We start from the raw sequence: 20,446 nt of genomic DNA, 5'->3' as shown, positions 1-20,446 counted from the left end.
TCTTTCCATCACAGAGGACTCTTGCTATTTTGATTTTTAGAGATTGGCAACATCTTCAAATTGTGCTTTCGCGGGAAATTGCAAGCTGACAAAATAAAAACGCTTTCAAAATGTTGACAGTTCACGTCGAAATTATGATCCATCCGAACTGGTATGTTATTTATTTATTATATTTCTATTTATTTGTTTACTAATGGAGCTTTGTTCCAACACCCCTCCCCTTTACAACATATCACTTTGTAAAAACAATGAGATTCATTAAGGACCCCCCCCCCCGAAATGAAATGTCAACTTCCCCCATGTGGGAGCCCTTTCGGACCTCCCCCCCCCCCCCCGTGAGGGGCTAAGGAAAAACTTCATTTGTATTGATTTTACCAACAAATAAAATCCTGGGCCCTCCCCCATGCAACAGTCGAGACTAATACGATTTTTGGAGGTGGGGAAGGGGTGCTATTACGAATTTTACAATGTTAAAGCAATTAAAAAAAGAGCTGCGATTGCGTAAGCGCGGTTGTGCCAAATTTGGCGATTTACAATTTCGTCAAGGTTTTTGGGAACATCTGTCCTATAATCCAGGGACGGGATTATAGGACAGATGTTCCCAAACGACGCCGGACACGTCTGACGGCCTAGAGAAAAGTCGCCAAGGCTGTAATGGACAGCGAAAAAAAATCCGCAGCATAGAAAACATAACGGTCATTCCTGTTGTATAAATAAGCGTCTGCATAAAAAAGAAAAACTCTGACACTCTTTCAAGTAAACAATTGATCAGGACATAAAAGTCTCTCTGGGTCACTGAGCTGTAGAAAAACTGAAGCGAAGACAATAACACACAAGGATGTGCTCGAGCTGACACAGAGGAATGCAAAAGTGGATGTGACAGAGCAAAGAAGGCGAAACTTTGCTTTCTGTATGTGTAGTTCAGAATATAAACTATAAGGAAACGTACATCTGCAGTATTTTTTAGTGCAGTCTTTAATTTCCTTATATTGTTTCATATTTTATTAGCATAGTGGTTCATCTGCACATATACAAATGGTGATATCATGTTCTGTGACAATCACAGTGACCAATACACCATACCATGTTTTCTTTATTGCGGCACCTCTTGGTCTTCCTTAAGCTTATGTATAATTGTGAAAATACCTATTTAATAATTTATGTAGAGTTTTTGGGGTTTTTTTTTGGATAGTTCCGGGTTCATTTAAATTCTAATGTATTACCTAGGAAATATCTTTTATTGAAATATTGGACTACCACCTGGTCATCTTCCTTAACCTCTTCACGATCAGGGATGTAATATTGCATTCAAACGCAAGTGGAATAAATTTGATTCATCTATTTCTACAACCTTTTTTTCCTGATCGCAAAAAACTCTAACCTGGCAGCATGCATGTTTCAACTTTTTCCAAGAAAGGGGGGGGGGGAGGCAAAGAACATGTACTTAGTTATATGTATATTTTTCCTTGTTTGTGTATTTTCTATTGTTATTTTCAAAGCTTGGGGCCATAACCCTCTTCCCCGCAAATCATGGGTCTGCCTCGCAGGGAAAACATGTGCCTTTTATTAATTTGCTAACTTATTACACTTTTTCTTTTTGTAGCTTGCTGGATAAAGACACATTGAAGCAAGCTTGCTCTAAAATAGTTTGGGAGACACCATTGATCATTGGAGAGAATATTGTGATAGAAGATTTCATTGGTGTTGGAGAAGGACTGCTGGAGAAAAATGTTCTCAGCATTCTTGTTTCAGCTGAGGAAAAATTGGAGGGAAATGCAAGTATAATTTATTGCTCAATTGGAAAATGAATAATTTTTGAATTTTTTCAGAACATCTTAATATGTGTATTGTCATTGGATATTTTTCTGTGTTCTAAGTATCGGTGTTCTATTTCTCCATCTGGATGGAGCACTGATATAGTACCTACATCAACTATAATGTGCATTAGCTGAATTCATTAGTATCCAATTCAACGTGCATTAGCTGTTAGTTATCTGAAATGTAAAAATCACAGGAAAATTTTTTTGACTAACAAAAATGTCCGTTAGCTGAGGTACCACTGTACTTCACTTCTGAAGATTTTGTGGGGTGAAAATTCACACACACACACATGCACCCATGATAAAATTCCAGAGTGAGTTAATGGTTTTTTTTTTTCAAGTTATATGCATCTTATGTCAATATCGTCTTGTATGTGTTACTGCCAAACCCTGAAGTGTAGCCAATTCATGAAATAGCCGAAGATCCTTGAGAAAAACTACAAAAATATTGACATAATTTTTCTATCAAATTTTGAAAAAATATATATATATTACAACATCATGACTGTGGTTTGATGTGTTGCCATAGCTAACATGGACATAATTATCACAAATAAATACACCAAATTGGCAATGACCCTGATTCATATCTTTTGTTATTGGACTTTGGCCAGTGACAGGGTTGGTTTGGTACAGTGTGGTTTCAACCAAGTGGTTTTTTTAAAAAAATCAAATGAAAGTGGCCCAAATATAATTTTTTCCTTGAAAAATATAATATTGGTTCATTTATTAGCCAAAATTTTTCATTTTTACCACATTTTATATTCTTGGGGTACATTCTGATGGTATATCTTTAAATGGCATAAAATGGTCTAAATGGTTTTTTTTAAAGTCTCATAAAAGTGTGGCGTAAATATATATATTTTTTTTTCATATGAAGTATCTTAGTTATTTAAAGTTGTATAAAGAAGCCAAAATTTCTCATTCTTACCACATTTTCTAACCTTTGGCTGCATTCTGGTGCTCTATCTTTACCAAATTCATGAATAAGAATTGTATCATGCATCTAAATGTAGTGGTGTATTATCTCACAGGATTTCTTTTTCTTTTCACAAAGAAGCTGACAGTAGTGACACCATCATGCTAGGGGCAGGTGGTCTTATAATCCAATAAAGACATCAGCTGTTCCTAAAGGACAAAGACCAGTGTACACACTAGTAGTTACATTACCTCACAGACATTTTCATTTTCTTTCCCCATAAGAAGTAGCACATCTCCTACTGTATATCTCCCAGTTTTAATATTCAATGGTCGGTTTTTTTTCCCCCATATATACTTTCACTGTTGAGCCCAGTTCATCAAGGTTCTACTTTATAGCAGTAACAGATTTATGAAAAACAATCAGCTATATATAGGGTGATTATAATTAAAGCTTTGATTCCAAAACTATACAATAAGTACTGGTCAGAATGACTTGAAAATTTGCATGGATACTCCTGAAGCAATGGAAGTTTCTTTCGTAAAAGAAAAAAAGTGCAAAATGTGCAAGTAGATGATGCTGTACTTGGCCAGCAGTATAATCTATTTTGTGCAACCACATCATTTCGACACTTTCACAGCATCAGTGTGTGAATAGAACAACTTTTATCAAGATGCACATTGCAATACCAGCAAAGCAGCTGCTGAAGACCCATTTTGACAGGATGCACCTTAACCGTTGCAACTTTTGGCTGTGGGGGGTACCTAAAAATGTTATGAACATTTGTCAGTCAGATTGCAAACTTTGGTGAATTGCAATCTCCAACACATCCCCCTATATATTACAAATTCCTCAGGAATATTTATGTGGGGGGGGGGTGCATTTGGTTTAATAAAGGTGAAATTGCAAGCGCATCCACATCATGACCATGCCATACTCTGATCTGTTGTTGAACAAGAATTTTTGTGCTTTCAACCTCATAGCCAGAACACGGTGGACAACATATTTAACATTTCTTAAGTAAGTTGTATTTATTTGTTCAATTACTTCGTTTTTTGTGATGCTTCCATGAATTATGAAATCGTGCAATGCTATAATTAAATTATCATTTCGCCATGACTGGCTATCATTTCAATTGTGCAAGCAAATTTCCCACGTGTTGGATGTTGTCATTAATTTTATGTTTTTAAGTATTTTTTTACCCTTTACCAAATAAAATTGCATGTTTCGAGGAATATTCATATAAATTTTCAAGTCATTTTGACAATCATTCTTTTTTTTTACAGTGTTTTGAAATCAGAACCTTAGTTATAATCACCCTGTATATCGTAAATAATCGCTAATTAATCTGCATTATTTATGCTTCATTAAATACATTATATTCACCTAATTTTTATTATAATTTTTGCAAAATATCTTCCTAATTAAGTATACCTGGAGAAAACATCTTTATATTATATATATACGATTAATAATAACATTAAAATAATTTTCAAACACGAAGTAATCCATTGAATTAAGTAAAAAATAAATGGCAAAAGTTGGTTGTTGTAAAAATTTAAGAAATATTTATTGATTAATTAATATGGGAATAGTGTTAATTACATTAATAAATATTTTATTTTAATTAATTATTAGATATTTGAATGATTTTTCAGAAATTTTTTTGTTTTTAATGTTAATACTATTTAAAACAAAAAAATTGATTTAAACCAAAAAAACCCCCGGTTTTTTTCGGTTTTTTTACCAACCCTGGCCAGAGATCTCCGGCAAGGAATTGGCTGAAAATGTGAAAATTGATGCCAAAGTCGGAAATTCAGACTTTGGCTAGGTTAATTTACAACCAAAATTTGCTGATTCGCAAACTGGTCAATTTCTGGCTTTGGCAGTAACATATGCATTATGTAACTTCAAACATCTTATCAATTCATTTAAAATTGTTTGCTTTTCAATTTTTTCTTAATCTTCATTTATTATACCACTTTACAGATTTTTATTCCATCCCCTGAAAATTGTAAATTAGCTTTTCATCTGTATTGCCTGCACACAGAAGGTCCTGAATCATTTGAATTCGGTCCAGAAAATTCAAATTCAGAAGCGGCCACACATTGGAATCTGCCAAGTGCAGATTTTCATCAGTTATGGGAAAATCTGATTTTCGACTCTGAAATTAAGAGAAAGGTAATGCTTTTCTCAAAGTGTGTGTGTGCATTCTTTTTTTCTTTTTTTTTTTTTTTGTCACCTTTCCTATATGTATTGGAATGAAATTTGAATTGTTTTTAAGGTGTTTAAATGCCAAATACAGTTAAACCTCTCTTTTATGGACTAAGGTGGGACAAAAAAATGTCCATAAAAGAGAGATGACCGTTAATCAGGGGTTCAAAATATATACTTTTATTATAAACTGGAAAATTATTATTTTGCCATAAAAGAGGGGTGACTGCATCTGAGGGGGTGTCCGTTCAGAGGTTTTTACTGTATATAAATCAGAGCTGGAAAAATCCTGGATTGATATCATGGCAATTATAAAATCTGTATTGGCGCCAACATTTTGTTTATGTGTAATTGCTAAATTAAAATCTGAGGATGGCAAAAACAGATTTTATGACATATGTCTGCCAACATTAGAAATCATTGTCCGGTAAAATTAAAAAAACTAAAAACAATGGGACCAATTTTCTTAAGGAAAAACCATCTTCGACCATTAAGAAATCTGACTTGGGTCCTGATATAAGTTATGAATGATAAGTCAGCTCTTGATATATTTCAATGATAAAGGGAAAAATAAAAGTTGGATGAAAATTTTTTCAGGGTTGTTTTATATCTAGTGAAGAGTGATCTCATTGAGCATTTTTTGTAATGACACATTCTTCTTTGACCTTTTTTTTCAAAAGAGTTGTTTCTTTGATTTCTCCCTCCCCACCACAGATTCTTCTGATTCAGTAGAATGCTTACATATTCTAATTTCTGCATCTCTATTCCTCTCTAATCTTCAATGTGTTTGACTCCTTCAATAGCAGAACTTAACAACTCCCAGTAGCCAAATCCCAGTGGCAACTAAAAACCTGATATTGAGATCTAAATTTTCCTATGGCTGCTATTGCCAGTGTTTGAAATCATTGGTGGTCCGCTGGTCGAGACCTTTGGTTAAACATTCGCACCACCAAGAAAAAATTTGTGGTGATTCATGGGATCTGTAGCACTTTTGCCCCCTAATTCTGGAATGATACACCGATCACAGAAGAATCTCCTAAAGAAGAATCACAGATACACCAAATGATTGACTACAGTTCTAATTGTTTTTTTGCGTTTTTTTACACTCTTTGGTGGTATATATCACACACACATTCTTCTAAATAATACAAGTAATATGTTACTTGTATGTATTTAGCAGTAATACATGTAATATATTTAGGAGAAAATTAATTATTCAGAGCAGATTTCATTTAGCAGACCACTCTCTCTCATGGTACCTGCAGACCAGTAGGTTCTTTTATTCACTGGTTCCAGGACCAGTTGAATACTTTTATTTTCCAATTCTAACGCTGATCATACTATAAAAGTTATTTTGTAAAACTATAAAAAGGCAACCAATAAGTGTGTTCGAATACAACAACGACTTATTGGCTTTTTTTTCACATTTTGTAAAAGATTTTTTACCAAACTTATATAGGTAATCCCCTAGTAATAACATTGAGAATTTTCAAACACAAAATATTTCTTTGAGTTAAGCTGTAAAATAACTAAAGTGCAAAAGCTGGCTTTTATTGAAGTGTAAGAAATATTTATAGATTAATGTGGGAATTGTGTTAATTACATTAATAAATATTTATTTTAATTAATTATTAGAAGTTGGAATGATTTTTCAGAAATTTTATTGTTTTTAATGTAAATGCTATTAAAACAAAAACAAAAAAACATTTTAAACCAAAAAAACCTAGTTTCTGGTTTTTCTACCAACCCTGTAAGAAACACTGTTAGAGTATATATGAGTGTGATGCATAGTAAATGTAATAATGTGGGTTTTTTTTTCTTCATGAAGTTGTTGAATTATGTGTCAAGTACACTTCTGTTCGCTGAGAAGAAAGTTGATGTGAATATTGTTCCTTGGAACAAGGTTGTTCTTCTTCATGGTTAGTTACTTTTTGTTATTACAGTAGAATTTTCAACTCTCCAGCCTCGGGGAGGACAGGCTGGATAACAATAAAACCAGATTGGCCAAAATTTCTATAAATGCTGAAAAGAAATAACTGAAAAATTGCCAATTTTAAGAAATGATGGGTACTGCAAGTCAAAATTTAATTCACCAAAAAAAAACTTATGCTTGACAAGTATGTTAGATGAATATATTTATACAGCTATAAATGAAAGTCATAATTATCATATTATAATTTATTGGTCCTGAAAATAATCGTAATTCTTGATTTCAAAAATTCAGATAAACTTTGTTGAAAATAGGAGGGGGGGCAGACTTGCACATTTTATAAAAAAGTTGGTACTGCCAAAATTATGGGAACATCCCATAGAATATGGGTCATATGGTCACTCTTTTTATAAACGTTTCTGGTATGCAAGGGGCGGAAATACCACATATCTGGTCTCATGGACTGCAAATGTTGTGCACCTTTGCAAACTTGCAGTTGATCCAATTTGCCATTTTACTTTTCCCAAATTGAGGGGTCCCTATCATTATGTCATTACTCATATAAATGCAGAGCTCTTAATTTCAGAGATCAAAATTTGAAGGAAGAAAAAAAATCTTGTATTACAATTGGTATGTTAAATGTCTTTTGTGGCATGACACAAATTGATGAGGCATCACTTTATATATAACTATCAAATTTATTAATGCAAAGACATTAACGGAAAAATGACATTCATGCGAATAAAATTACAGATGAACGCAACCATGTTCGCACACCACACACTACAACCATCACTCAAAACTGTGTGACCTCTTTTCCTCTCTCTCTCTCTCTTTCTTCCGGGCAAAAGCTTGCACATGCAGCACCATCTATTGATCCTAAAACATTAGTTCTTATCTTATTACTTTTCATTGTAGGTCCACCTGGAACAGGCAAAACATCACTGTGCAAAGCATTGGCACAAAAAATTTGCATTCGCTTTGAAGACAAATACCAAATGGGGCATCTCCTGGAGATAAATTCACATAGCCTGTTCTCAAAATTCTTCTCAGAGGTATCTTAGTTTTTCATTCATCCTGATGTACTGAATATATTTACTTTCTTTCACTGTTAGCTTTTTTTAAGGCCAAATAATCCATAACAATTTTTTTTTCAATTCCTTAAGAGTGGCAAGCTGGTGACAAAAATGTTTCAAGCCATACAGAAAATTGTAGAAGATTCTGATGACCTGGTGATAATACTGATTGATGAAGTGAGATTCAAAACTGGATAGTTACATGATATATGCTAATGCATATCCTATGATTATGTTAAATCAGTAATACTTCAGATTTTTTTTGTTTAATTAATTTTTTTGTATGAATATGATAATTACACTGCTATTGCTGGAGTTGTTGGACCCCATAGAAGTCATGGTTAATAAAGGAAAATTCTTAAATTCAGACAAAAAAAAATTATTCTTTTTTACCAGAATACATAGCTGCCAAGTATCCAGAATTTCTACTCCATCTCCCAGGCTCTCGAAAGATGCTTATATCTCCAGAATTTCGACTATGACTAAAATTCTCTATTTTAGGAGAAAAAATTATTCCCAAACAATTTACCTGGAAAAAAAAGAAGACTGCATTTTGAATCCCCAAAATACTACACCCATGATGTAAATTGCGTCATTGCGTCAAATCACAAACAATATTTAATTTCTGGGGGGAAATACAAAATTCGCCAAACAGCTAACGTCGATTCTACCTTTCAACATCCAAAAATTGGCGAGGTGACTTGCATGTGCTTTGACCATGCGTCCCGATAAGTCTGCATGTCCCGTTTCAGGCCTGATGACAATTTTTTTGTTGGCAAGGTTTGGTTAAGGAGTACAATGACAAGTAATTTAACTACTGGTTGGTGATAATTGGCGACTTGGTATTAATTGGATGGACTGCATGATTTGAAAAGGGAAAAATTTTACTTTTATTAACGAAAAATCACATATCGCTTCCCAAAAATCCACCTCATAATTATTTTTGTACGGATTTTGAATTCCTATGAAAACCTCCGTAATTCTCACTCTCCAAAATTGGCAGCTATGAAAATATTAAAGATTCATTTTTATACAAATTTATTATGGAAAAATATTTTGATTCAAATTCCTGGAATTCATATGGTGTACTGAATATTCTACACACAAAATAACTGTTTCAATCAGATTAAAAATAATTATGATTGAAATATGGGACACACACACATATGATTTTCAAACTTGTTTTTTTGAAAAATAAATTAAACACACATTCAATGTAAACATGTATTTAATAATTTTTCACAAAGCAACTTGTATCTAGTTCTTATATAAAGTTCTTATTAGCATCAAATGATTTTATTTCCAATTCTGCTCTTGAAAGAGACAGAAAGTTGAACTACCACAATTAAGCTTCCAGTATTACACTAAAATATATTGTATCTTTTTTTTAGGTTGAAAGTTTGGCTCATTCTAGAAAATCATCGTTCGCTGGGGCTGCAGAACCATCGGATTCAATACGTGTAGTGAATGCTTTGCTTACTCACTTAGACAAAATAAAGAGGTAATTTAAGAAAAAGTATATATACTGTGCAACCAATTACATTTTAATAAGAAAAAAGTAACATTTTTTCTACACACCTAAATGAGGTGTAGTAGAAATTGTTTTTAACATGTAAAAATGTCGTGCAAGTTATATTATATTTTGCGCAGCATATTACAATCAACTATCGCAGGGGTCTGTCCAAAGTTTTTTTAGGGTCATGTTATTGTGAAAATTTCTCTTATTTTTTTGAAAAGGGTTATTGATATTTTTTGTGGGAATCAAACTAAGCTATAGTCCGTTTCAGGTTAACTGCAGTGCTGAGAAAGGTAGAGAGTGTATTCCTTCGCCGCAAAATATAGTTCCCATATATCGGAGGCTTACGATGATCATTTATGTAGAATATTTAAATTTTTTGAATGATTGAAAAAAAAAAACTGAAAAAATATTGTTCTGAATCGATCTTTATTCATTTAAGAATTTTAAATTAGGTCACCATCATACGTTTGAAAAAAAAGATTTTTCTCAGTGAGATTGGGGTGAGAATCAGGTATACCTCACCATGATCGTGCATCAATACATTGGTTGAAAGGCTTTCGCTGTCATAGCAACATGTGATGCGGTTCCCTCGTAACTTCCCTTTCACTGCAAAGTTAATTTGAAACGAACTATAGTTAAATTTATCACAAAAGAAATGAAATGTCAAATTATGGTTTCATTAATTTGTATTTTGTAAAGGGTCTGTTTTTCAGATCCCGAATTTTGCGACAGGTTCATTTTTCAGGTTTGGAATTTTGTGATAGGTTCATTTTTCAGGTTTGGAATTGTGTGATAGGTCCAGAAAACAGACCCAAATTTCGGCTGGACAGACCCCTGTATCATATATTTTCAACAATACAGGGAACAAGAAAAGTTGTGTTAAAGAATTTTCAGGGTTATTTGAGCAATATAATGATATTTATTTCAAAAATTTGTTTCACAGCATGTTTTAGTGATGTCTCTGCTAATGGTTTTTTTTTTTTCTGCGATACTTCTACCTTAGCTAATGAATGTTTTTGTTGGCATAGATGTACACATTAACAAAACACAGCAGATTCAGCTAAAAAGAATTGCATCAAAAATCAGGGCCTAGAATTAGATGTTTTCAGTGCAAGGCTCGTAGCAATAAATTGACTGATCTGGACATGTTAGAAGCTTATCTTTTCCTTCTGCATGTATTTAAGCAGAGAAATAAGCTGATCACATCATATGGGGGAGGGGCGGAATACCCATGAACCTGACTGGGTTATGCACATAGTGTCAAATAAAAATATCTTCAGTTTCTCAACCTCCTATTAATTTTCATTTATACAAATTTGTAGCTGTTTTTTTTCAGCCTTGAGTCAATTTTTTGTCTTTTTTATAATGCTTCTTGGTGTTTCATAAAACTTCCAATTTCAATTTTTAGCAGAATGACTTTCCTTAGAAACTTATGGGAAATCATGTTTCAGCTAATGAATCAGGGTTTGTACAGGTCATGGGAAACTGGAAAACCCTGGAATTATCAGGAGGAAAATGTTTACTAAAAAAGTCAGGGGAAAATAGTCCATTTTTGTTTTAAAACCTGGGAAATTTCTGACAATGGACCTGGAAAATCACTACGATTGTCATCTGATCGAAAGCAAAAAATAATAAAGAAAAAAGTTTATTCCTCAAAAAGAAAAATCAAGAATGTAAATTGCAATTTGATAAAATCATAAATCTTAATACTGCTGAGTAGAAACTAGTATTTTGTAAGTCTGTGTGGAAAAGTGTATTGCTGTGATCTTATCATAGCTGTATACAAAGTGTTTCTTAAAACTTATTGTTTAGACACATCATACAAAGCCATGCATAAAAAGTGTTAGGAAAGTTCAGGTGTGATAATTTCATAAGATGACTTCAGTGAGCAACAACAGATGAAGCATGTGTATATGATGATTTCCTGTGGGTATTTTTTATTTCAAAAATGAGTGGTAATAAAACTTTTCAATCTAAGAATTGGTTGGAGGGAAATAAAAGCCTGACTGTTCAGTGGGCTGATTGGATTGAAACAGTAAAAATTACCCACATAAAGCTTGGTGTCAGCTTTGCAGCAAAATGCTCAATTCGAGCAACACTGACAGACAAGCTATTCAGAGTCATGTCAAGCATGCGAAATCAGAAAAGTTTTGTAAACAACCCCTGAGATTTTTTTGAACACCAACTTTTTGGTTCCAGCGCTAATGTGAGTGTAGAGTGTTTAAGCCAACTGCAAAGAGGTGTGATGCAGCGAAGCCAACTAAATCTTCAATTAATTATGTCACAAAGGAAACAATAGTGAAGTCTTAAATGTTGGGGCCATTGAAATTAGTAATGGCCCACTCAATACTAAAATGGATGCAAAGATGTTGGAGAAATTTTTAAGGTGATGTTTTCAAACAGTGATATTAAAGAAAAGGGAAATTTTGTAGTCCTTGATTGTGTTCCATTTTCCCATCAGGTATATTTGAAAAGCAGAAATGTGTGTGTATAATAATTGTAATAAATAATAATCTATGATTGTGATGCTATTATGATACCTACAGTATAAATAATTTTATAATTAATTTTTATTTTTTGTAATATTTTTGATTAAAAAATTACTTGGAATTTTCGGAAAATTTGAGTGGAAAACCTGGAAAAGTCAGGGAAGTTTTTAAGAAAATGAGTGTGAACCCTGCAAATATGATTCTGAAACAAATTAGCTTCATTAGTCGAGATATCACTATTTCTATCAATGTTTATTGCTCTTTTTACAGCTTTTTTTTTATCAAAAATGAATTAAATTTCTTTCAGGTATCCTAATGTTCTCATTCTGACAACATCAAACATTACTGAGGCCATAGATATTGCATTAGTGGATCGAGCTGATATTAAGCAGTATATTGGTCTACCCTCAGCAGATGCCATTTATCAAATATTCATCAGCTGCATTGATGAGTTGCAAAAGGTCTCTTGTTTTTCCTTCACTTAAAATTTAAAAATTTGTGTGTGAATTTTTCTGCACTTAATGTGTAGCAGTGCTTTGTTCAAGGATTTTTTTCACAAAATAAACTTGTTTATTTACAGTAATATTGTTGATGTAATCAAACTTTTAGTCAAATTTTATTTAATTACAATAAATTTGTTCAGCGTTGCAACTATATACATATTTTCCCCCAGATCATTTTGAAATTTTTTTCTTTTCAACATTTTAATTACAGATTTAATTGATGCTTCTATTTTCAGGCTAATATAATCTGGAGCAGGGAAAGACTGCTAAAGCTCTCAGAACTGAAGCCAATGCTTGAATCTAAGGAGCATATGGACCAGGGAGATGATAGCCTGAATTGTAGCCTGTTATTGATGGACATATCCCGGTATATATTGATTGTTTTTATTACATTTCTCCAGATATCAGAAGATGCTTATCATTTTAATGCACCATAAAATATGTATATATGATCAATTCATATAAATTATGTAACTAAAGTTTATTTCTATGACTGTTCAAGTCCAATGCTATCTACATTTGTATTTCATTTAAATGCATTGTATACAGAGTGTTCATAAACTGTTCAAAACAAATTGAAAGGTGATAGTACCCATCAAGACAAAGAATATTTACAATGGTAGCAATCCACTCAGCATCAGAAAAGCATAATTGTCTACGTTGAAGTTTCAAAATTGAAAAGAAGAGACATAATGAAAATGTTGCAATCCTGTGCAGATCAGTGAACGACTCAAAGGAGATGCTCAAAGTGATGTCGAAGGGTGTCGATGCACAGCTCACATCGGCAAATAAAAGATTGGTGCACCCTCTTAGATATTTCCCCCCCCCCCCCCACCCTGACAAGAAATCCACAGTGGATTTAGGTCAGTGAATTGTTACTATAGGTTTCTATTGTAAATATTGTTTGTCCTGATGGGTACTGTCACCTTTCCCAGATCTGCCAACTCTCTGGATTTAGGCAGGAGACTGGATTTTTCACCCTTCCTCATGCTCTCCGTATTTGTTAAAATTTCTCCACATTTTGGTATAAAAATACATATTCCGCGAGTTTTCACGTCGTGACGTCAATGACTAACCGGAAAACACCCATAGAGGGCAGCCATGGTCATTTCCATCAAGCAGCCATAAAAAAGTGTCTTGGTGATCGCATTTAGGCAACTGGCAAAGACATGACTTTGTTTACTTAGCGTTTATGTGCAATAATTTATCAGGAGGATGACCTCAGTTGCCGAAATTCCTGTATGATCATTATTGCATCCCATTAACAGCCATGCTGTAAACACAATAAGTTTTTTCATCAGCAGCTTTGTATTTTGAAGTTTTTTAATTGTTTCCTTTGATTAAATATTTTGTCAGAAAGAAAATATGCAACTTCTTTTAAGAGTTCCCAAGATTATCATCCACGAAAGGAAACACATATGTGTTATGAACAGTATGTATATGTGATTTCTCTGTTCTGCATGGAAAGACTGACATTAAATTATATTCTGCTCAGGGGCAATGCAGAACCTGCCTGTGTTGGGATTGGAGCTTTTTCTTAATTGATTTAAAAAAATTCAATTTTTTTTTTTTTCCGTGAATTATTATTTTTTTAATTGGGTATACGAGTGGGGTGGGATCTCCAGATTTCTGGATTCCAAAAGTTAGCACGTCTGCTTTCAGATTTTTTTTTCTTTAAACGGTTTACAAACACCCTGTATAACCTGATTGAATTATATATCATTTTTTCAATCAAATCTTCACAACTAAAACTAATCTATAAATATTCTGTGTGCTTTCTGTGTGAATTGGTGTTTTTTGGTTTTTTTTTTTTGGTGGAATGGTTCTTATTTTTAATGCCAATTGTGTGCATGATGAGATTCAATAATTGTCAGCCAGTTTGGATAATTAGTTTATATTCACTGTTTCAGGAAAAGTGTTGGTCTCAGCGGTAGGACGATAAGAAAATTACCATTGATGGCTCATGCCCTTTACATAAAGGTATAAATTCAGTATAAATTTTTTTTTTTTGATTCATTCATTGATTTGAATTTGTTATCAACTTAAAATTAATATGCATTTGCTAAATGATATATTTCCCATAAATATATGTTACATGTTTGTTTTTGATTCTCCCCTTTCCCAAGAAAGTTTTCTGTGAAATAAGACATGGGTTTTTCCTTAGTTGTAATACGAAATACCAATCAAATGTTAATCTCAGTTAACAAATTTTTTCATGTTAATTAACATGATTAATCCAACTGAAATTTTCATTAAAAGTTTGCTTGAAAAATTTGTTAATTTGATTTATTTGACGAAACCCATTATATGTTTTAAATTACGTTTTTATAGCATGAATTAATATTATATACACAGTCAAACTTAGTTAATTCAAAGCTCTGAAGAACTGCTTAAAAGCTTGAATCATCCAAAATTTGAATTTTCCAATTTATCAATATAAGATAACACTGGTTCACAAAAAATCAAAAACTCTTATAATTATAAAAATGTATTTATTGAATGCTATCACTTACTATGCATTTTTCTTGTTGTTGCAACTAATATTTGTATAAAATGTAAAGTGATTACAAAAAACGTCAAGTATTCTATTTGTGAATTTGTAATTACCATCTGTGGTTTTCTTTCTTGTTTACTCTTAAATATTGTACAAAATTTATCTAACATCTCTATAACCTCTGCAAGTGCTGAAATTAGAGACCTCCATTGCTTTCTAGATAGGTTTTCATTCTGTTTATCAGAAGATTCAATGTGACTTTATTTTCAATTTATTTTCCAGTAGCTGCATTTGTGAGTCAATGACAACTTTTCTTTTTCTAAAGGCAAACAAGCACTTGAACCTTGTTTGGATATGGTAAAATATGTTACCAAGCTGCATTTGATATTCCAAAATAAACACAATATAGCTAAAGAGACATGAATCTCTAACATTCTACCAGACAATAAACTATGATTCTAGCACTCCAGCTGTGATTCTAGCACTCCAGTAGATTACCACACACAAAAACATTTTGTATTTCCCAAGAACTATAACATTTGCAGATGTTAATGAAATCATCCAAAATCCATCAAAATAGCTGCAATAAGAGAAAAAGGCCAGTGTGTGACAATGAAATCATTGCTTCCCAGAGCTAAAACAAATTTTCAGATTTTGTTGAATGTAACTTTTTAATTTAGACTACATTGCTATATTCTGTAATAGATCAGTAAACTGCAGAATAAAGAAAAAGATGACTAAAAGTTAGCCAGGAATTTTGAAAGAAAAGACATTTTGCAAATGATCTACCTACTTGAATCAAACTTCAAATTATTTTAAACATTTAAAAAAAATTGAATTGAATGGGATCATTTCAGCATTCAATTAAATAGAAAACTTAAGGGGGAATTCCTAAATTTAAATGTATCAAAAAATTTGCATTAACCAAGTTTGAATTATCAAGTTTGCCTGTAGTTACCAATGCTGCATTTCTTAGAAATGGTTAGCATTTGAAAATATTCAGTTAAAATTGGATTAATTGATTGAAATTTTTTGATTAAGCAGCTTAAAGTTTCAATTGATTTTCATCCGTTGTTATTATGCTATGGCCAAGAGTTAGAACAGTGGTTCTCAACCTGGGGCCATTTGGCCCCCTTGCAGTCCTGTGATATTCTAGGGAGGCCACGGGAGAAAATCAGAAGAAAGATGATCCACGACAGGTGGTGAAGGGAGTCATAGAGAGCTGTGAAGAGAAAAGCTTTAAAAGTGAAACATGGTTGAAAAATATTACTACTTTCATAATTCATCAGATCTGTCCATAGAACCAGGGGCATCTTAACCCTTGGGTCTATGTGTGCATGACCTGGGTCTTCATGTCTATAATGGATGGAAGGGTACTGCACTATATGGGATCTGGTACTATGATTTTCATATGTAAGCTGTTACTTCCAGCTGAGTATGGAGAGCTGCCAGGGCAACGGTTGATGTGTTGGGAGGGTCGATTTATCGTGTGTGTTTGTTGGATCGATTTGATTTATTAAATTTTCATTCATAATAAAAAAATAGAAAGGGTCTCACTCTTGGATGAGGGTAGAGGAGGCCCTGGATAGGACAGAGGGGCCACGAGAAAAAATGTGATCCATAGGGGGCCATGAGCTGAAAAAAGGTTAAGAAACACTGAGTTCAGGGCTCCCACTCGTCCTACTGTTTGGTAAAATGTTCTACTTTTGTCCTACTTTTCCTACTTTTTTACCAAATCCTATCAACAAAATTTGTGTAATTGATTTTAATTGAGCAGGAAATCATTGTATATTGCCAAATATTACAAATGTTGAAGAATGCAATTAATGATTCTGCCAAAGCAGAAATTTTATCATTTTTAAGGTTATTAGAGGGGGGGGGGTGATGTGGACCATTTGGTTGATTAATTTTTCATTTGCTTAGTTTGAGGGTTCAACAAGTATAGTGGTCATTAAAAACTTCTGTCTGGATGGGAAAAATAATTTTGTATTTATTACTTTATGGTCTTGGACAGTAACTAACATTCATCATTCAAAATTACAGTGCAAATAGGTGAAACAACAGTTTGCATTTCAAAGAAGTTGGATACATAAGGCTATTCTAGGTTTGGTGATTCTGATGCTACCCAATAGCATTCAGTTGTCTTCTGTATTTTTAAGTCATGAAGAGGCATAAACAATATTTACAATGCTCAGCAAAGAGCTAGAAATGGAAGTGCTTCATTTGTCAAAAATGAAGGCAGTTCCATGCAGTTCACACTGGCATTGAACAGTAAAATGTGAACAAATCCCTTTAAAAAATTATTGACAACGCAGTAAAACTATCTGGTTCACCTTGCCTTATTTATATCGGATCTTGTAATCTATACATTTTACACACTGTGCTTTTTAAAGTGGTCTCGAAGGAGCGTCATTCTTAAAAAACGTATGTCTTCAAAATTTGCTGTGCATTGTCGAAGAGAGTCGACAAGCTGTGCACTTTGGAAGACTCCAAAAAAGAATGTAATATAATTATATGAGGAGAGACAGCAAAGAATTATCTTTGGTTGCTAGTGCACTGTTTTGGCCAAAAATTGGTTTTGTAACCAAGTCATTTATCATTTTGCTTTGGCTTGAGTCAATCGTATAGGAAGCTGAAATATTGTTTAACTGAAGTTAATTGAAAATTTTTTTTTAATTTGAAATTTTTTTTCAAAAAAAAATTTTATTTTAGGGATTTTTTCCATTATGCTATGATTATGTTATCTAAGGGTTGATAACATGATTATATTATCCATCCTACTTTTTAGTCCTGCATTTTCCTACTTTTTCTCATTTTTTGAGTGGGAGCCCTGACTGAGTTAGAACATGGATTGTTGCAAACATTATCAGTGACTGTATCCAAATTACTGATCATGAACGATTGAAGATTTTCTTTTAGTTTCTCTGACATCAGGAACAGGTTTTTTTTAGTCTGTGTGATGCCTTTTTTCTATTTTTATATATGAAGCATCTGGTTATGTTCTAAACTCTGGACTAAAAAGTGCTGATACATTCAAAAATTTCTGAGAGACGTATGTTATTTTTGAAGAATGAATGTGTGTGTACATAGAAACTGTTTATTTGGTGCTTCTTTAACTACACTGTGCAATTATGAATTTTTCCGTTAATACAAAGATGTAAATGTGAATTGCAAGCTTTTTCTGTGACACCCTCCAGCGCCCTCCTGTGTGCTACTCTTCTTCGGAACCTGGGAACCATTGCTCTTTAAGTAAATTCTTTTCCCAAGGTAAAAGTCACATGGGGCAAGATCGGAGAATAAGCTTGTTGTAGAAGTATCAATGTGATGTTTTGACAGGTAATCTGATAGTTGGAGGGACCTGTGAGCAGGTGCATTGTCATGATGGAGCACCCACAACTTGGCCTTCCAAACATGTAGCCACTTGCATCTCACTTAGTCATGCAGACGTTTGAGGACTCCTTGTGGTGCCAGATTACCTGTGAAAACATTACATTCTGATACTTTCACAACCAGCTTATTCCCCTGATCTTGTCCATGTTAATTTTTCCTTGGATAAAGAATTTGCTTAAGGGGCAATGATTCTTAGGTTCTGAAGAAGTACAGCTAGCAGTGATGAAGACACTGGAGGGTGTAACAAAAAAAAAATTCTTGCAATCCGCATCTACATCTTTGTATGAAAAATTGCAAAAATGCATAATGTGAAGTTACTGGAACTATTTGATGATAATAAACTGGCAAAACCATCTTGCATTTCAGCCTTTTTTTTATATGTATAAAATCAAATATATGCTTATTGATGATACATGCTTCATACAAGGATTTCCCAGTGACGCCTCAAACAGTCAATATTTTTCCTCCCTCTCCCCAGGATGAAGTTTTAGATGTCAATACATTTCTTGTATCATTGGAGAAAGCTGTTGCCCAACAGCTGCATGATAAAAATTGTATGGAAGAACTTGTTGGGACTTTCAAACAGTCATTGTAAATTTATATTTATTTTAATTATAGGCTTTGACACTGCCATTCTTACATATTTTCATTTAGGTGAGATTTATTTTCAAATTTATGTAAATAATTTGTGATATCTCATTTATTTATATTTTTGAACACTGTATCATAGTCAAGTTCATTGTATTATTAAACTTGAGTGACATTTTGTTTTGGTCATATTTTTCTGCCTTTTATAATCATTTTTTATTCATTCCTTCCCCCCCCCCCGTCTTGATTAGAGCCTGTATTATATGAACTGAAAAAGTGATGAAATATACTTTAACAATATGCAAAAATGTGGTAAACAAATCCCTAAAAAGGCACTACAAATAGCAAAACATGCATTAAAATAATTTAAACATGTTTTTAAAATAGATTTTCTATTAGTGTATATTCATTTTTCCAAGAAAAAAAATATCAAAAAATATCCCATGTAAATTACTTTCTCATGTTTTCTTTTTCTGAAATTTCTGGTTACAAGTAGCTAATAGGAAAAAAGAAAATAACAAAGAAACTAAAAAAAATAACAAACATTCACACTGATAACAAAACAGAAATAGCATCGAAAGTGGCAGATTTTTCGACTAAGAAAAAAAAAGATAAAACCCCAGCCCTTTGTTGCGAAAAGTTACTGAATATTGAGTTGTCTATATGTCAGTTCACCGTATTTTTATCAAACCATTTAAATTTTAAAACGCAGAATTTTCTGTATACTTGATTAACTCAACCTCATAATTATTTTTATAGCATTATAAGTGCTATGATAGTGTTAAAATTTGCTGATATGCTAGATTTCATGGGAAATGTCTGTTAAAATTTTTTATTATAGCTTTATTTAACGGGGGGGGGGGGGAGAGATAAAATTTGCTCTACCAATTCTACAATTCACTCTATTACCAAAACTCTTCAATTTTGTGCATTCATACTGAAGTATAATCTTATAATAATACTGAAAAATGTGTGTGTGCCAAAATATACATTTGCATGTAATCCGGGCTCTAGTCATGATCATTACAGTCGAAACTCATAAATAATAGTTGCATATATGTTTCTCTTGTGTTTACGGCTTTTGCTATATATATTACTCTTTTGCATATACATTATGCCTTATTAATCTAATTCCTGTATTGATAACCAAGTACACTCCTTGTAAATTTTTATACAGTCATATCAAGTTCTGATATGTTCAATGTCAAGTTCTAATTTGTGCCAATAAAAAGTTTGTTCATTGTTATTTATTTGATTTTTTGAAAATTTAATTACTGCATTTGTTGAAAAGTGGGCACTATAAACCAAATTCTCAAAGAGCACATCCATGTATAAAACCCAACTCTCTGAATTCAATATGGCCTAAAGTCATAGAATCATTCTATGACTTTAGGCCACATTCTAAGAATGTGATAAATTATTTTTTAAATTGTTGAAATTTTATTCAACACTTTTCTGAAGTTTCAGGAGCTTATTTTAAAGAGAAAACATTTCCATTTTTCCC

The 20,446-nt window shown here is 32.8% G+C and overlaps 1 protein-coding gene across 1 annotated transcript; it reads left to right on the top strand.

The window, feature by feature from the left end:
• The first annotated feature begins 45 nt into the window (after positions 1 to 45).
• On the top strand, positions 46 to 20,187 carry pch2 (pachytene checkpoint 2 protein). The gene is made up of 11 exons (XM_089251079.1): positions 46 to 151; positions 1,604 to 1,775; positions 4,729 to 4,920; positions 6,782 to 6,872; positions 7,802 to 7,938; positions 8,050 to 8,136; positions 9,351 to 9,460; positions 12,275 to 12,428; positions 12,707 to 12,837; positions 14,381 to 14,450; positions 18,833 to 20,187. Exons 1-11 carry the CDS (start codon positions 111 to 113, stop codon positions 18,947 to 18,949), a joined length of 1,302 nt encoding a protein of 433 aa, XP_089107205.1. The 5' UTR covers positions 46 to 110; the 3' UTR covers positions 18,950 to 20,187.
• Positions 20,188 to 20,446: the final 259 nt, after the last annotated feature.

This window comes from Pholcus phalangioides, unplaced genomic scaffold (genome assembly GCF_987345545.1).
Source record: "Pholcus phalangioides strain wild (caught in Gottingen) unplaced genomic scaffold, Ppha-v1.0 ptg000024l_1, whole genome shotgun sequence".
Taxonomy (NCBI): domain Eukaryota; kingdom Metazoa; phylum Arthropoda; class Arachnida; order Araneae; family Pholcidae; genus Pholcus; species Pholcus phalangioides.
The sequence above is the reverse complement of the archived record's forward strand: the minus strand, read 5'-3'. Positions and strand labels throughout refer to the sequence as shown.

Coding starts and splice junctions, on each gene's coding strand:
- pch2 (XM_089251079.1), top strand. CDS start 111: ATGTTGACAGTTCACGTCGAAATTATGATCCATCCGAACTG. Junction 9,461..12,274: donor CACTTAGACAAAATAAAGAG/GTAATTTAAGAA, acceptor AATTTCTTTCAG/GTATCCTAATGTTCTCATTC. Junction 14,451..18,832: donor CTCATGCCCTTTACATAAAG/GTATAAATTCAG, acceptor CCCTCTCCCCAG/GATGAAGTTTTAGATGTCAA.